The sequence below is a fragment of the Herpailurus yagouaroundi genome, unplaced genomic scaffold (genome assembly GCF_014898765.1).
Source record: "Herpailurus yagouaroundi ecotype Mexico unplaced genomic scaffold, PumYag 28, whole genome shotgun sequence".
NCBI lineage: Eukaryota > Metazoa > Chordata > Mammalia > Carnivora > Felidae > Herpailurus > Herpailurus yagouaroundi.
In genome coordinates, this window is record NW_024412376.1 from 84,765,394 (window position 1) to 84,781,109 (window position 15,716).

The window sequence follows — 15,716 nt, forward strand, 5'->3', positions numbered from 1 at the left end:
CAATAATTAAGAAAACTTCTGAAGTCTACTGTCTCCATCATCTACTATAGTGTCTCCTGTTGAGAGGAAAAAACTGACTGGGTGGCTCAGTCAGATAAATGTCCGACTTCAGCTCAGGTCATGATCTCTCAGTCAGTGAGTTCAAGCCCCGTGTCAGGCTCTGTGCTGACAGCTCAGAGCCTGGAGCCTGCTTTGGATTCTGTGTCTCCCTCTCTCTCTGCCCCTCCCCCACTCCCTCCCTCTCTCTCTTTCAGATAAATGAACATTTAAAAAAATTTAATTAAAAAAACACATTGTCTCTAATAAACTGTTCAATGTGCTTTATGTACATTAACTTCTTTAATTCTCACAAAACCCAGTGGGGTAAGTACCATTATCAGTCTCCTTTTATAGATAAGGAAACCGAAGGGCATAGAGATTATACATTTTCCCCAAGATGACCCAGACAGTTAGTGATAGAGTCGGGATTTGAACTCAGGCTGTCTGGCTCTAGAGACCATGCTCTTGCCTGTACTACACACAACTAAACCTTTAGGTTGAACTCTTCTCCATTCCTAGGGAGGGAGCTAGGAATTCACTCATACATCCAACAAGGATGGACTGAGCACCTGGGTGGTAGGCACTTTTCTAGGCTCTGGGGCTGTACTAATTAATAAGCAGACAAAATGTCTGCCTTTGTGGAGCTTACATTTAAATGAGGAGATGAGCAATAAAAAAGTATATAAGCATATTAGAAATGTTAGAAGTGCTAATGAAGAAAAATGAAACAGGAAAGGGAATGGGAATGCTGAGGGAAAGAGCTTTGTGAGAAGGTAATAGTCTGGACAAAGGCTTTAGGCCACATGGATATCTGTGGGAAGGGCATCCCTTCTATCTCCATGCTTACACCTGCCCCAGCCCTCCACACACATAGACAGAATAGCAAGTTTAAAGGCCCTAAGGAGAGAGCAGCGCAGGTGTAATGGAGGAACAGCAGGGAGGCCAAAGAGGCCAGAATTCAGTGAAAGACACTACAGAAGATGAGGTCAAAAAGGAAAGTTTTGGGTGGTGAAGTTATATATTTTGACAAACCTTCAAAGCAAGGGGATACAGAGACAAGAAACAGGGATCTAGAAAAGCTAGAAGGAAGTGTGGGAAGGGAGTATCCAAGAGTATACATACAAACATACACTGTGTCCAAGCAGCAAATCAGGCAGAACCTCAGGTATAAGATACAGAAGACAAAAAAAAAGTCAGGAAAGGGGCACCTGGGTGGCTCAGTTGGCTGAGTGTCTGGCTCTTGATTTCAGCTCAGGTCATGATCCTGGGGTTGTGGGATCAAGGCCCATGTTGTGGAGAGAAATTCTCCCTCTCTCTCCCTTTGTCCCTCTCCCCTGCTCACATGTTCTTCTCTCTCTCTCTCTCTCCCTCTCTCTCTCTCTCTCTCTCTCTCTGTCTCTCTCTCTCTCTGTCTCTCTCTCATGATAATAAGAAAAAAAAGGTCAGGAAAAACCCTGGAGGAGATAAAGTCTATGACTACCTCTTGCCTCCCCTACCTCAACTTCTTCCACATTTTAACTGGGGACACTGCTACAGGTTCAAACATTGATTTTCTGATCAGGAAAGACATTTTGGCCAGAGAGCCTTCTTTTTATCATGCCTATCGAATTCCACAGAGGGCATAAAGGAAATAACATGTCTTATCTAATCCTCACAGCAATTCTGAAAGGTAAGCATTATAGACAGCTGAGAAAAGCTGACTCTGCTCTCAACCCAACATAGCAGATAGAATGCAGAATTTGATGTTTAAATTTACTAAGATCCAAGTTTTGTGGGCTACATAAAGATATCTTCTGGTTAAAATAACTATGAAAAGTTTGTAGGAAGGTAGACTTTCTTAAATTTTAAAGATTTCCAAAGTATTATGTTGATCATTTTTTCCTTGCTCTTACTTTACCAGTCAAAAGAATGTGAAAGCAGACAATATATAATAGATCAGAACTTGACTATGATGTGGAAATGATAAAGCATAGGAAAGAATAGGCCTTGTTCTAGATCTTTTTCCTACCTCTTGAAACAAGAGATAAAACCTCAAATGATTCAAATAAGTGGATCATGCTGTAATATTGTCCCTGTTATCCTTTCCTCTTTGACTAGTGTTTCTCTGTTCATGTTATTCAGAGATCTGGCAACACTGGCGATGGGAGCATGTTCTGTTTATACTGCTGACTTACTTCTTTCTTAGGATGTTACTCTATAGAGTATACAGGATGGCATTTTTTGAAACCGAATTTAGACAAAACCTCTTCAACATGTCCCTTCAAATGCATTTAAAAATTTTAAGTGACTTAAAAGCACCAAAACTCTTGGTTTTGAACCTGTAAAGAAATATCTTAAAATATGTATTTTGAAACAGGTAAATTCAAGGTGAGACTTAAAGGCGCATGCAACAGTGGTAAGGGTAGGCAATGGAATTGAGGATTCCAACAGAAAACTCTAAGACAAAATGTAAAAGAGTAGGATGAAGGACAAGGGAAAAAGATTGGAAGATGTGATTGATGTGAATGGACTGAAAAGCGTGGGTCAGGCCAGGGACTTGAGAGCAAGACTGGAAGTAAAGGAATCCGTCGTGTTCAGAGATAACAAGATTAATAAACAGAACGCTCATGCCTAGGTTAGCAAAAGTAAAAGCACACCCGAAGAATGCACTGAAAATAGATACACTATTACAAAATATGATTGAGAAAAAGTAGGGGAAACTTGAGTCTTTAGGACATTCATACTCAGCCTATCTCTTCTAAATAGACCTTCATCTGTACGAATCTCACCCACCTTCTCTCAGTCCAACCTCTGCTCAATATCTGCCCAGATCTGGGGATTTGCCAAACAGTTGCATTTATAATTCAATATAATATGGGTGTTGAGGTGATACACGAGATCTCCAAATTTACCATGGCCTGATTTTAAAATAGACTTTCACAAGGAGTTTGTTTCTTAAATGTCAATCATTACAGAAGGCAAGGAATCTATAATAAAATCATGGTACTGTAATACAAAAAGTTATCACATTCAGGTAGAGAGAGAGCTGCCAAGTCCTATACTTTTTATTTATGATATTTGGTATAGGTAGCTTGTACCGTGAAGCTAATGATGCTTAAGCTTTGGGGCCCTCACTTGCCCAAGCTCCTTCCAAGATCTTGGAAGGGCACCCTAGCAATGTGCACACATGCCATATCTTTTCTTTCAGTAACATTTGCAAAAGTAAGGTATTTTTGCAATTTTTTCTCAAGATGCCCCCTAAATTGCATAAGCTTCAGGTTCTAAAACTCTGGATTCACTACTGAGTTTGTACACAACACATGGTAGCTATCTGTCATATTTTAAACCATATTTCCTGTATGTCATTGTCCTGTATGTTGTGTGTGTGTTTCAGTCATTATAACTGCATGTATTTGAAAACACCAAGTTATCCAATTTTTTTCCTTTATAGAGTAGAAAAAATAGAAGTATATAATAACTACCATAGTTCAATTATTTTTCTCAAAATAATAAGGGTATTAAGCTTGATATTATGGTGTATAAATCCCTCATATTTCAAATAGTCTACAATTCATTTGGCAGATAATAGCAAGTAAGGACTGTATTTTTAAATACTAAACACTTTAGAAACTGGTGTTTTAAGAAACTAAACAAATCTTTAGTTCAAGAAACTAAAGTGTTATTTGCTTAGGTAAAATAATTTAAATTTAGCCCTGCGTTTTTCTGCTTCAATAACAAAGATTGTCTTCTCTCCTCATGTGGAAATTTTCCACACGAGTAATCTTGAGACAAATTTCACTTATGAAAATATAATTATCCCAAAAGGGTTTTAGAAGTTTAATGTGAATTGTTTTGTATCACTTAGTATACATAGTTATTAAAACTGGACCCTATCATGCATGTTAAGTGATGTGTTAGATCAACTGGTTTTGACAGTGTATCCTCGTAAGAGACTCTAAAAGTGTTTATTTTACAGGTGCAACATTTAGAAATCCAAGGAGTTTGTTTACATTCTGGTTGATTTAAAAGAAGATTCCATAATAATACATTTCATTCAGTTTTTAGAAATCATCCCATAAACCATCATAAACCATCCGATAAACCATCATAAAATATGTTTGTCCTGAAAGGTATACAATTCATATGTATTTTTAAAAATCAACTTTATCTTAAAGTAGAAACTACAACTAGCAACACTATTAATCCAAAGACAATAAGTCTTATTTCTTAAATCAATACCATGTAGTTTTATTTTCTTTAATTCACCACTTATGATAATCCTCACTTTTGAATGGCAATGCAATTAAATACATACTTTACTATTTCATTCATAATTCTTTGGCAAATCAAATGCCTGTTTCCTTGAGCCTAATGCTTCTTGATGTCACATTGCTAAGCAACTAGAAGAAAATTTAAAAACTGATTTTTTAAAATCCTCTTTTACAATTCAAATGAAGGAGCTGCATTCAGTGAGTGACCAACAGCAGCAGGTAACAATAGCTGGCATTTCTTTTCTCCCTTTTAAAAATAGACCATGAATGAGACATTGAAGCAAGGAGCACATTAGTCTAAGGGACTGAAACTAAAAGGGACCTCTGTTTCCTTAATGTATGTACGAATTTGAATTTGATTTTCATTCCAATCCAGTCATGCCTTCACAAGTATTCCAAAGTTTTGTAGTTTTGAAGACGATTTAGTTAGAAACTCTTTCACTGTTCACACACACACACACACACTTTTTCCTCTCAGTGATTAAAATTATAGTTAAGCAAACGGTGACACAAACTTACCTTTAACAGAGGCTGAATATGAGGAAATGAAGCAGAGAAAAAGCACAGCAAGAAGAATCATATTGACTAGCTACCCTCTAATGCATCCAGTTCCCAGCCAGGAGTCACTGAGAAGTGGACTCTTCTGGTGGCAATGAGGGAGTGACCCTCCTCAGAACCTGCAACAAGCGTGTTTATCTTTGGGGAAAGGTCAGATTCCAAACTCCAAAATGAGGACCTAAGTTCACCAAAGAACTCACTGTTAATGATTAAACTTAGGTGGGCTGCAGTTTTCAGTTTCTCACTCTTTTTGCTTTTTTTTTACTCAAGAAGGAAAATCAAGAAAATGTTCACTTTTGAGAGCTAAACCAGTCTGCCTTCCTATAAATTCAGAAGTGCCTAAGGACATTTGAGAACAACTGGTAGTGATGCTTTTTGGCTCAATACACAATAATCATCATGCCTCTATTAAGTGCTTATCTGTACATTTGGCCACATTGTGTGGGAGGGGGACAAGGATTCTCAAACTAAGCTAAACTTAATTGAATTTTATTATGTCTTTTATGGTCATCTTGGAATTTCTTTTATACTATTTGTATGCTGTTATTTAAAAATCACTCTGAATTTTATAATTTATTTAAACATTTTTAGGTTGTACCACCACCAATCACTTCAAAAATCATGTTACAGTACATAGAACTTTCAGTTTTGAAAACTAGATGGTTCTTTTTATATGTGAAACTAATGGGGTTGTAGCAAATCAGCATTGTCCATCATTAACATGTGAGCCTATCAAATGAGGATATTACAGTAGACATCTAGCTATTTCCGTGACAAGAAACACTTGTCTAAGTCCTCAGACTGGCTGGCTGGAGTCCCCTATGCTTTCTGAATCTCATTTCTAGGAAGAAATTCAGAGGGGGAATTCCAGCCCTTAGCACTTTTGCTACAGAAAATTCATTAGGAAAGTTTTCTAGAATTAAAGTGAATATTCTAGTATGGCTATGACCATACTAACTGAAGTAACTCTTGTCCTTGAAAACTCCTGTGAGAAACCTGCTAGGAATAAAATCTACTAAAATGAGGTGGTTTGGGGAGGCATTGTGGGGATGTTTTGGCAGGGAATCAAATACTTGTGAAGGGCTATTTGAACGAAAATATTATAAGTAAGTAAATATTGTAAGTATATGAAAATACTTACAGCCATGTTTAAGTATAAAACAGGTTCTTAAAGTTTCTATCCTCTTTCTCAAAACCCTTTTCTAGAATTCTAACCTTAAGCTTACATCTTTTAGACAACTCAGATAAGAGACAGCTAACTTAATAGAGTCACAAAATGAAATATAAACTTTAAACATCTCTGAAGCTAAGCATATTACCTCTTGAAATCTATTTTTGTATAAAGAACTGAGAGATGAAAATTGTTTGTCTTTATCATCTATTGCGATTAGAATTTTATTTGCTACCATAAGTTTCATATATAAATAATGGCTAAATGTTTAAAATAAACATTTCAAAAATAAAATATTTGGCTGTGACTATCACCTTAAAATTATAAATATTGAGTTTTCCTGGGGTAAACAGAAAAGGCCATTCTTAGAAAAATGTTTTTTGAAAAAATAAAAGTTTTTATGAATAACAGGAATTCTAAACACAAGGTAATGTGGAAATGCTTTGTTGCTTTATATTTAAATAGATTTCTATGTGCTCCACAATTTCTGCATTACATACATAGTGACATGCAGCCTTTAGACTCACCTAAACTTGCTATGCTTATTTATTTAAATAAAAGACTGGTTTAAATCATATGTGATTCTATGATAACTGTCTTTTGTATTTCCATTTGAGGCTCACAGTTACATAGACCTTTAATGTTTGTGGTTAGACTATGTGATGCACGATACGTGTCTCTTTGGGTAAAGTACCATTTGTTGTCAAACGTTTACCAGAGTCCAACCAATAAAAGACACATCACTATTGCCTAATAAAATAAATGCTGTTTCATTCAAGCATTTGCTTTGGACTAGAACGCTTCTATGAATCACACTATTAAATAGTCATTTCAGCATAGAATGTTCAAAGAAGCCTGTTTCTGTCGGTAATAAATAATATCATCGTTCTATATTTTGCTTAGAACTTTCACTTTGTACAAAGACATTTGAAAGACTTAAGGTTGTTTCACCAAAAATAAAGTAAGAATGCCAAACTCTTTCCATATTCGGTGAATTCTGTATACCGAAGAAGAGGCACACTCCTCTATGGCTTGGTTGATCAAGGAAAGCAAACATAGTATAATATATGCGGGAGGTATCTCCCCAAACTCATCTCTTATTTTACATGCATGTGAAGCAGGACCAGAGCATAGCACAGTATAAAAATAACAAGAGCTATCATCTATGAAACAATTACTATGCATAATAAACTATGCTGAGCACTTTATATTTTTTATTGTACATCCTAACAATCAATTTACATATTAGAAAAATGAGGCTTGGATTAATTTGGTAAAAATGACTTAAGAAATATGGAAAAACAAACCCTAAAACCTAATCATTATTCTCCTTTACTTTAAAAATATTAAAGATAGGATGCAGAAAACTTGGTTTCTTAAGAATGACAGAGAATTATTAATTGGGACTGTCACTAACTTTGGTAAATCCACCACAATTTTGTACAGAGGCTAACAGGGCACTTGATTGTTGTGTTTAAATGTTCCAGGCTGAACATACAGGGGAAAAAAACTGATCTGTGCTAACGAGATCAAAAATCAAACAATAGATTTTAAAACAATTCTCTTGCAATGAAATTCTATTGGTAGTACTTAACACTGGAATATCTGCTATACACTTATTTTGCAGTGATAAATAAGAACCTATGACATAAAGATGAATTACTAATTCCAAAGTGCAGTTGTGTTTCTGTTGAGTATCAGAGGTTGTTAGGAGTTAACTCATTTTCATAGATTGGAAGATAAATGAACTTCACACGCTAGAGGTTGGAAGGAAATGTATTACCCTACCAGATATAGATACAGTAAGTCAGGCTATATGAAAGCTGTTAGAGGGGGGGGAAAGTCTTTATAACATTGTAACACTTTACTCTGTTCTTAGAAAAAAACCATGGCGTTAATGGGAAAAAAACGTAAAAGGACACTTCAAATACCCCAAAGTGGTCATAATAAAGTCTAACAGCATTTTCAATTCATTGAGGGAGTTAGAATTTTCAAGATCCTGCATAAAATAATTTTGTTAGATTGAGAATACTCTTATGATGTGATGATCTCTTTTATACCAATGCAAAATTATAGGAGAGTATATAAACTATTTTAAAAGGTATACTTTAAGAATTTTTGGAAAAAATAAAAACCGAAGTGCCTAACACTAAATGCCTTTCTTTAACAAGAATAAACTTGAGACTTAGGTTTGAAACATTTGAAATCTCCAAAAAGGATAGCAATTTTTCCAAAATGAAGTTATTAAACAAACTTTACCTTCATCCCCACCTCCAGACACACACATATTTGACAACAAAAACAAAATCTTTAAGTATCAATAACAGTCACCCTGAGGGGAATCTAACTTTACATTATCTTTAGCCACAAAACCCCAGAATTCCTAGCATTTAAAGGAGAGAATTGATGACTCTCTTTCAGTAGACTACTATAAAGACAACAAAATTTATTATTTTTTTTAACGTTTTTATTTATTTTTGAAAGAGAGAGACAGAGCACAAGTGAGGGAGGAAGAGAGAGAAGGAGACACAGAACCCGAAGCAGGCTCCAGGCTCTGAACTGTCAGCCCAAAACCCGACACGGGGCTCGAACTTACAAACTGTGAGATCATGACCTGAGCCAAAGTCGGACGCTTAACCGACTGAGCCAGCCAGGCACCCCAAAAGACAACAAAATTTAAATTTGGATCATGATGACTGATTTTAATTACCAAGACAGTCCAGAGATTTCCCATATAGCCTATACCAAGGCATTCCTATTATTATCTTACATTATTGTGGTAGATTTGTTAATTAAAAAAACAATATTGATACATTATTATTAACTAAAATACATACAGGCATACCTCATTCTATTGCACTTCACCTTACTGTGCTTTGAAGATCAAACTGGTGCCATTTTTCCAATAGCATTTGCTCACTCTGTGACTCTGTGTCACATTTTGGTAATTCTTGCAATATTTCAAACTTTTTCATTATTATATTTGTTATGGAGATCTGTGACCAGTGATCTTTGATGTTACTCTTGTAATTGTTTTAGGGCACCACAAACCACATCCATATAAGATGGTGAATTTAATAAACATGTGTGTGTGTTCTGAATGCTCCACTGACTGGCCATTCCTCCATCTTTTCCATCTCCTTTGGCCTCCTTATCCTTGAGTCACAATATTGAAATTAGGTCAGATGATAGCCCTACAATAGCCTCTAAATGTTCAAGTGAAAGGAAGGATCCCAAGTCTCTCATGTTAAATAAAAAGCTGCAAATGATTAAGCGTAGTGAGAAACGCATGTTGAAAGTCAAGATAGGCCAAAAGCGAGGACTCTGGTGCCAAACAATTAGCCAACTTGTGAATGCAAAGGCAAAGTTCTTGAAGGAAATTAATATTAAAATTATTTCACTGAACACACGAATGGTAAGAAAGTGAAACAGTCTTCTTGCAGATATGAAGAAAGGTTGAGTGTTCTAGATAGAAGATCAAATCAGCCACAACATTCCCTCATGCTAAAGCTTAATCCAGGGCAAGGCCCTCTTTTTAATTCTCTGAAGGGTGAGAAAGGTGAGGAAACTGCAGAATTTGAAGCTAAAACAGAAAAATATGAAGAAAAGTTTGAAGCTAGCCGAGGTTGGTTCATGAGGTTTAAAGAAAGGAGTCACCTCCATAACATTAGTGCAAGGTAAAGCAGCAAGTGCTAATGTAGAAGCTATAGAAAGTTCTCCAGAAGATGTAGCTAAGATAATTCATGAAGGTGGCTACACTAAATAATAGATTCTCAATGTGGAAAAAGCAGAATATGCCATATTAATCATCATCTCAAATGTTCAAAGGACAGGCTGACTGTCTTCTTAAGGGCTAATGCAGCTTGTGACTTTAGGTTGAAGCCAGTGCTCATTTGCCATTCAAAAGATCCTGGGGCCCTTAAGAATCATGCTAAAAAAATAAAATAAAAATAAAAAATAAAGAATCATGCTAAATCTCCTCTGCCTGTGCGCTATCAATGAAACAACAAAGTCTGGATGATAGCACATCTGTTTAAAACATGGTATACTAAATACTTTAAGCCCACTATTGTGACTTACTGCTCAGAAGACTTCCTTTCAAAATATTATGGCTCACTGACAATGCACCTGGTCACCCAAGAGCTCTGATGGAGCTGTACAATGAGATTCATGTTGTTTTAATCACCACTAACACAATATCTATTCCACAGCCTATGGATCAAGGAGTAATTTCAACTTTCAAGTCTTATTATTTAAGAAATGCATTTCATAAGGGACACTTGGGTGGCTCAGTCAGTTGAGTGTCCAGCTTTGGCTCAGCTCATGATCTCGTGATTCATGGGTTCAAACCCCATGTCAGGCTCTGTGTTGACAGCTCAGAGCCTGGAGCCTGCTTCAGGTTCTATGTCTCCCTCTCTTTCTCTCTCTCTCTCTCTCTCTCTCTCTCTCTCTCTCTCTCTCTCTCGAAAATAAACATTAAAAAAAAAAGAAATACATTTCATAAGGCTATAGCTGCCATAGCTCTGATGGATCTGAACAAAGCCAATTAAAAACCTTTTGGAAAATATTCACCAATCTAGATGCCATTAAGAACATCTGTGATTCATGGGAAGAGATCAAAATATCAACATCAAAAGGAGTTTGGAAGAAGTTGACTCCAATCCTTGGGGAGTACTTTGAAGTGTTTAAGACTTCAGTGAACGAAATAAATACAGATATGGTAGAAACAGCAAGAGAACTAGAAGTGGAGCCTGAAGATGTAACTGGATTTGTGACTGGATTGTTGCAATGTCATGATAAAACCGTAACAGGTGAAAAGTTGCATTTTATGGGTGAGCAAAGAAAGTGGTTTCCTGAAATGGAATCTACTCCTGGTAAAGATTGTTGAAGTGACAATAAAAAATTAGAATATTACATAAACTTAGTTAACAAAGCAGCAGGGTTTGAGAGGATTGACTCCAATTTTGAAAGAAGTGCTATTGTGGGTAAAATGCTATCAAACAGCATTTGCTACGCATGAGCTGTAAGGCAATATCTCATTCCAGTTTGGATTTACCTTTCCCTGATGATTAGTGATGAAAAAGGTCTTCTCATGTGTCTGTTGGCCATCTGTATGTATGAAAAAAAAATGTCTACTCAAGTCTTCTGCTCATTTTTAAATCAGGTTGGTTTTTTTTATATTAATTTGTGTGTGTTCTTTATATATTTTGGGTATTAACCTCTTATTGGATGTTTGACTCGCAAATATCTCCTCCCACTCAGTAAGTTGCCATTTCATTTTGTTGATGGTTTCCTTCACTGTTACAAAGTTTTTAGTTCAATGTAATCCCCCCCCTTTTTTTAAAGCTTTTGTTGTCCTTGGACCAGGAGATGGTCCAAAAAAAGTAGTGGTAAGATTTATGTTTACAAGCTTCTTGCCTATGTTTTCTTTCAGGAGTTCTATGGTTTCAGAGCTTATAATCAAGCTTTTAATCTATTTTTAATTTATCTTGTATACAGTGTAAGATAGTGGTCCAGTTTTCCCAACACCATTGATGGAAGAGACTATCTCTTCCCCAGTGAATATTTTTGCCCCCTTTGTTATAAATTAATTGACCATGTATGTGTGGGTTTATCTCTAGGCTGTATATTAAATTCCATTGATCTATACATCTGTTTCCATGTCAATACCATACTGCTTTGAATATTGTAGCTTTGTACTGTAGTATCAGGTAGTGTGATATTTCTGCCTTTGTTCTCCTTTTCAAGATTGCTTTGGCTATTCAGGATCATTTGTGGTTCCATACAAATTTTAGAATTATTTGTTCTAGTTCTGTGGAAAATGCCATTGATATTTCAGTGGGGACTGCATTGAATCTGTGGACTGTTTTGGGTAGTATGAACATTTTAACAATATTAATTCTTCCATACCATGAGCATGGCATATCACTCCATTTATCCATGTCATCTTCAATTTCTTTCATCAATGTCTTATAGGGTTCAGAGTATAGGTCTTTCACCTCCTTGGTTAAATTTATGCCTAGGTATCTTTTTTTTTTTTTTGGATGCAATTATAATGAGATTTTCTTAATTCCTCTGATAGTTATTAATGTACAAAATGCAACAGGTTTCTGCATATTAATTTTGTATCCTGTAACTTTACTGAATTTATTAGTTTTAAAAGATTTTTGCTCAAAAAAACCTTTAGCAGTTTTTTAATATATGAAATTTATTGTCAAATTGGTTTCCATACAACACCCAGTGCTCATCCCAAAAGATGCCCTCTTCAATGCCCATCACCTACCCTTCCCTCCCTCCCACCCCCCCATCAACCCTCAGTTTGTTCTCAGTTTTTAAGAGTCTCTTATGCTTTGGCTCTCTCCCACTCTAACCTCATTTTTTTTTTCCTTCCCCTCCCCCATGGGTTTCTGTTAAGTTTCTCAGGATCCACATAAGATTTAAAACATATGGTATCTGTCTTTCTCTGCATGGCTTATTTCACTTAGCATCACACTCTCCAGTTCCATCCACGTTGCTACAAAGGGCCATATTTCATTCTTTCTTGTTGCCACGTAGTACTCCATTGTGTATATAAACCACAATTTCTTTATCCATTCATCAGTTGATGGACATTTAGGCTTTTTCCACAATTTGGCTATTGTTGAGAGTGCTAGCATTTTCTATATATAGTAACATGACATCTGCAGGTTGTGACAGTTTTACTTCTTCCTTACCAATTTGGATGCCTTTTCTTTCTTTTTCTTGTCTGATTGCTGTGGCTAGGACTTCCAGTATTATGTTGAATAAAAGTGGTGAGAGTGGCCTTCCTTATCTTGTCCTTGATCTTAGAGGGAAAAGTTTTAGTTTTTCACACTAAGTATGATGTTAGCTGTGAGTCTGTCATATGTGGCCTTTATTATATTGAGGTATGTTCCTTCTATATCCACTTTGTTAAACATTTTTATCATAAATTGATATTGAATTTTGTTAATTTCTGCATTTATTGGGATGATAGGATTTTATCTTTTGTTTTATTAATCTAGTATATTCCATTGTTTGTAGATGTTGAATTATCCTTGCATCTCTAGAATAAATTCCACTTGATCATGAATTATGATCCTTTTAATGTATTATTGAATTTGGTTTACTAATACTTTGTTGAGAATTTTTGCATCTGTTTTGATCAGAGATGTTGGCCTGTATTACTATTATTATTATTGCTATTATTATTATTATTCTTTTTGACAGTGTCTTCGGTTTTGGTATCAAGGTAATGCTGGCATCATAAAATGAGTTTGAAAGTATTCCTCCCTCTTCAAATTTTTTGCAATAACTTGAGAAGGATTGATACTAATTCTTTTTTAAATGTTTGGTAGAATTCAACTGTGAAGCTGCCTGGTCCTTGTTTTTTAAAGATTTTTTAAATTACTGATTCAATTTCATTACTTGTAATTGGTCTATTCAGATTTTTCTATTTCTTCATGATTCAGTTTTACAAGGTTCTATATTTCTGTGAATCTATCAATTTCTTATAGGTTCTCCAATTTGTTGGTATACTTGTCCTAGTAGTCTCTAAGAAAAGTTTTTTTCTTTTCTTATTGCACTAACTAGGACTTCCAGTAAGATGGTTGAATATATATGTGTACTTTTAATATTCTGTATTCTTTTCTGAGTTCTGTCACTCTTCACATCTCTTCTCCAATCACTTTATTTCTCAGGGTTTTTTGTTTTGTTTTATGTTGTTTTACCTTTTATCTCTAAAATTTTTTTTCCTGTTTTGAAATATTGGGTTATATTTTTCATATGCTTTTTTCTACTTCATATTCTACTATAATAATTTAAAAAGGGGGCGCCTGGGTGGCGTAGTCGGTTAAGCGTCCGACTTCAGCCAGGTCACGATCTCACGGTCCGTGAGTTCGAGCCCCGCATCAGGCTCTGGGCTGATGGCTCAGAGCCTGGAGCCTGTTTCCGATTCTGTGTCTCCCTCTCTCTCTGCCCCTCCCCCGTTCATGCTCTGTCTCTGTCTGTCCCATAAATAAATAAAAACGTTGAAAAAAAAATTTTTTTTTAAATAATAATTTAAAAAGGATTCAATAATAATCCTTTTGTCATATGTTTTTAAGCTAAGTGAATTATTCTTCACCTTTAAGAAAGAGAGGCAGGTATCATAGCTTTTCTAGCCTCATAGTTCTAAAGCTTCCTTTTCTCATGTTTTCATAAAATGACTTATATATCATTGTCATTTCTGAGCTCTGTCTCTTCCCTCTACTTTTATTTTGACCTGCATTTTTCTTTTCCTCTATTGTCCCTGTCCTGTTCAATTTGGATTTTACTCCCAGAAATTTCTTACTGTTGGGCTTTGTCCAAGAATGCACCTCAGCTTTATTAAGTTTGATGAGTTCATAAGCTCTATACCCCTCTAGCATTCTCAGACTTTCCTGCTCCTCCCTTTGTTACTCACCCTGAAATTGCAGTCAACCAGTTTTGCTTCTGATCTCATACTAGTCTCCCTTGCTTTTCAGTAAATAGCTGTTGGTAGTTTGGGGGTCCTCCCACTCTCATGGCCTTCAGATGCTCTGTGGTCTTCCCACTGTTTCCTCCTACACAGATGCTAAGTTGATGGTTTGTTCCCACCTGCTCACATTTTGAGCTTTATAAGGATACTTTTTCACTTAGTTATGTTATTGCCATGACCTGAATTTGTTGTTGTTTTGCTATCCAAGACAGTCTATCTGTTTTTATGAGTAAATTCAGACTACAATGCCTCCATAGTCATCTTCCTAGAGTTTCACTATTCATGTATTACTTGGGGAGAGGGGATAAGTTTTTTTTGTTTGTTTGTTTTGTCGTTGTTGTTGTTTTTAAATTTTTTCTATATTTTCAAAATCAATCAAAATACAAGTTGAAATTATTATAATAGGTTGATTCTGATTTTTAGATAGCTTTCAAGTAATTTAAAAATTAATTTGTTTTGCTTTCTTAGCCTGAAATTAACATACTCCAGAGTGTTACTCTATTCCCATACCTTCCCACTTCCAGCTTGCTGAAGAATACTCTCAGACTTAATGAAATACCAGAACTAGGCTTAAAATAATGGAATTTGTGATCACTGCCCAATGTTTTCAGGCCAAACATTTGGAGGAGCTCATAGCTGTATTTATTACCATTTTGTTATTGTTGTTACAAAATTCTATCTGTAGCCCCTTTCTCACTCTATGGTATACAATCCAATTTAACAAACTGCCAATTATCTGATTGTGGTCCACATGTTCTGTTTAGCCTGCTCACTATTTAAAAAATGAACAAACAAAAGAGTTGCCAACACTTAAAAACCAGATTTCACATAAAAATCCAGTTTCCTGGCTGCTCTTTAAAAATTGAGATCTGGTGTAATTAAGCCCATATTCCTACTTAGAACTTGTGCCCTGACTAAACAGAGAATATTGTCTCCAGTTTGTGATACTTTTCTCCCAGATAGTTTCTCTCATTTGCTACCACCCAGTTCTCATAGACATTATAGATCTGCAACGCATGAACTAGCGTCTCTTTGATTTCAAACTCTTATTTTGGCTTAAGCCACCAGATACGTGCTGATGATTTCTAAATCTGTTTCTACTTAGACATCCTGTATACTCCCCAGAACCCACATATTCAATATCAAACTATTTTTTTCAAAATGTAATTTCCTTCCACTATTCTTTAAATGACCCAGTTAACAT

At 35.6% G+C, this 15,716-nt stretch overlaps 1 protein-coding gene across 3 annotated transcripts in view; it reads right to left on the reverse strand.

Annotated features, from left to right (window-relative positions):
• The window catches only part of MTTP (microsomal triglyceride transfer protein), a 60,482-nt gene that overhangs the window by 43,054 nt on the left and 1,712 nt on the right, over positions 1-15,716 (reverse strand). The window contains exon 1 of one of the 3 annotated variants that reach the window (XM_040477645.1): positions 4,809-4,962. The exons of the other annotated variants lie outside the window; for them this stretch is intronic. Within the exon in view, the coding sequence (XP_040333579.1) occupies positions 4,809-4,869 (61 nt within the window). The 5' untranslated portion in view covers positions 4,870-4,962. Of the gene's footprint in view, positions 1-4,808; positions 4,963-15,716 lie in introns of those variants that run through there. 3 annotated transcript variants of the gene reach the window in all.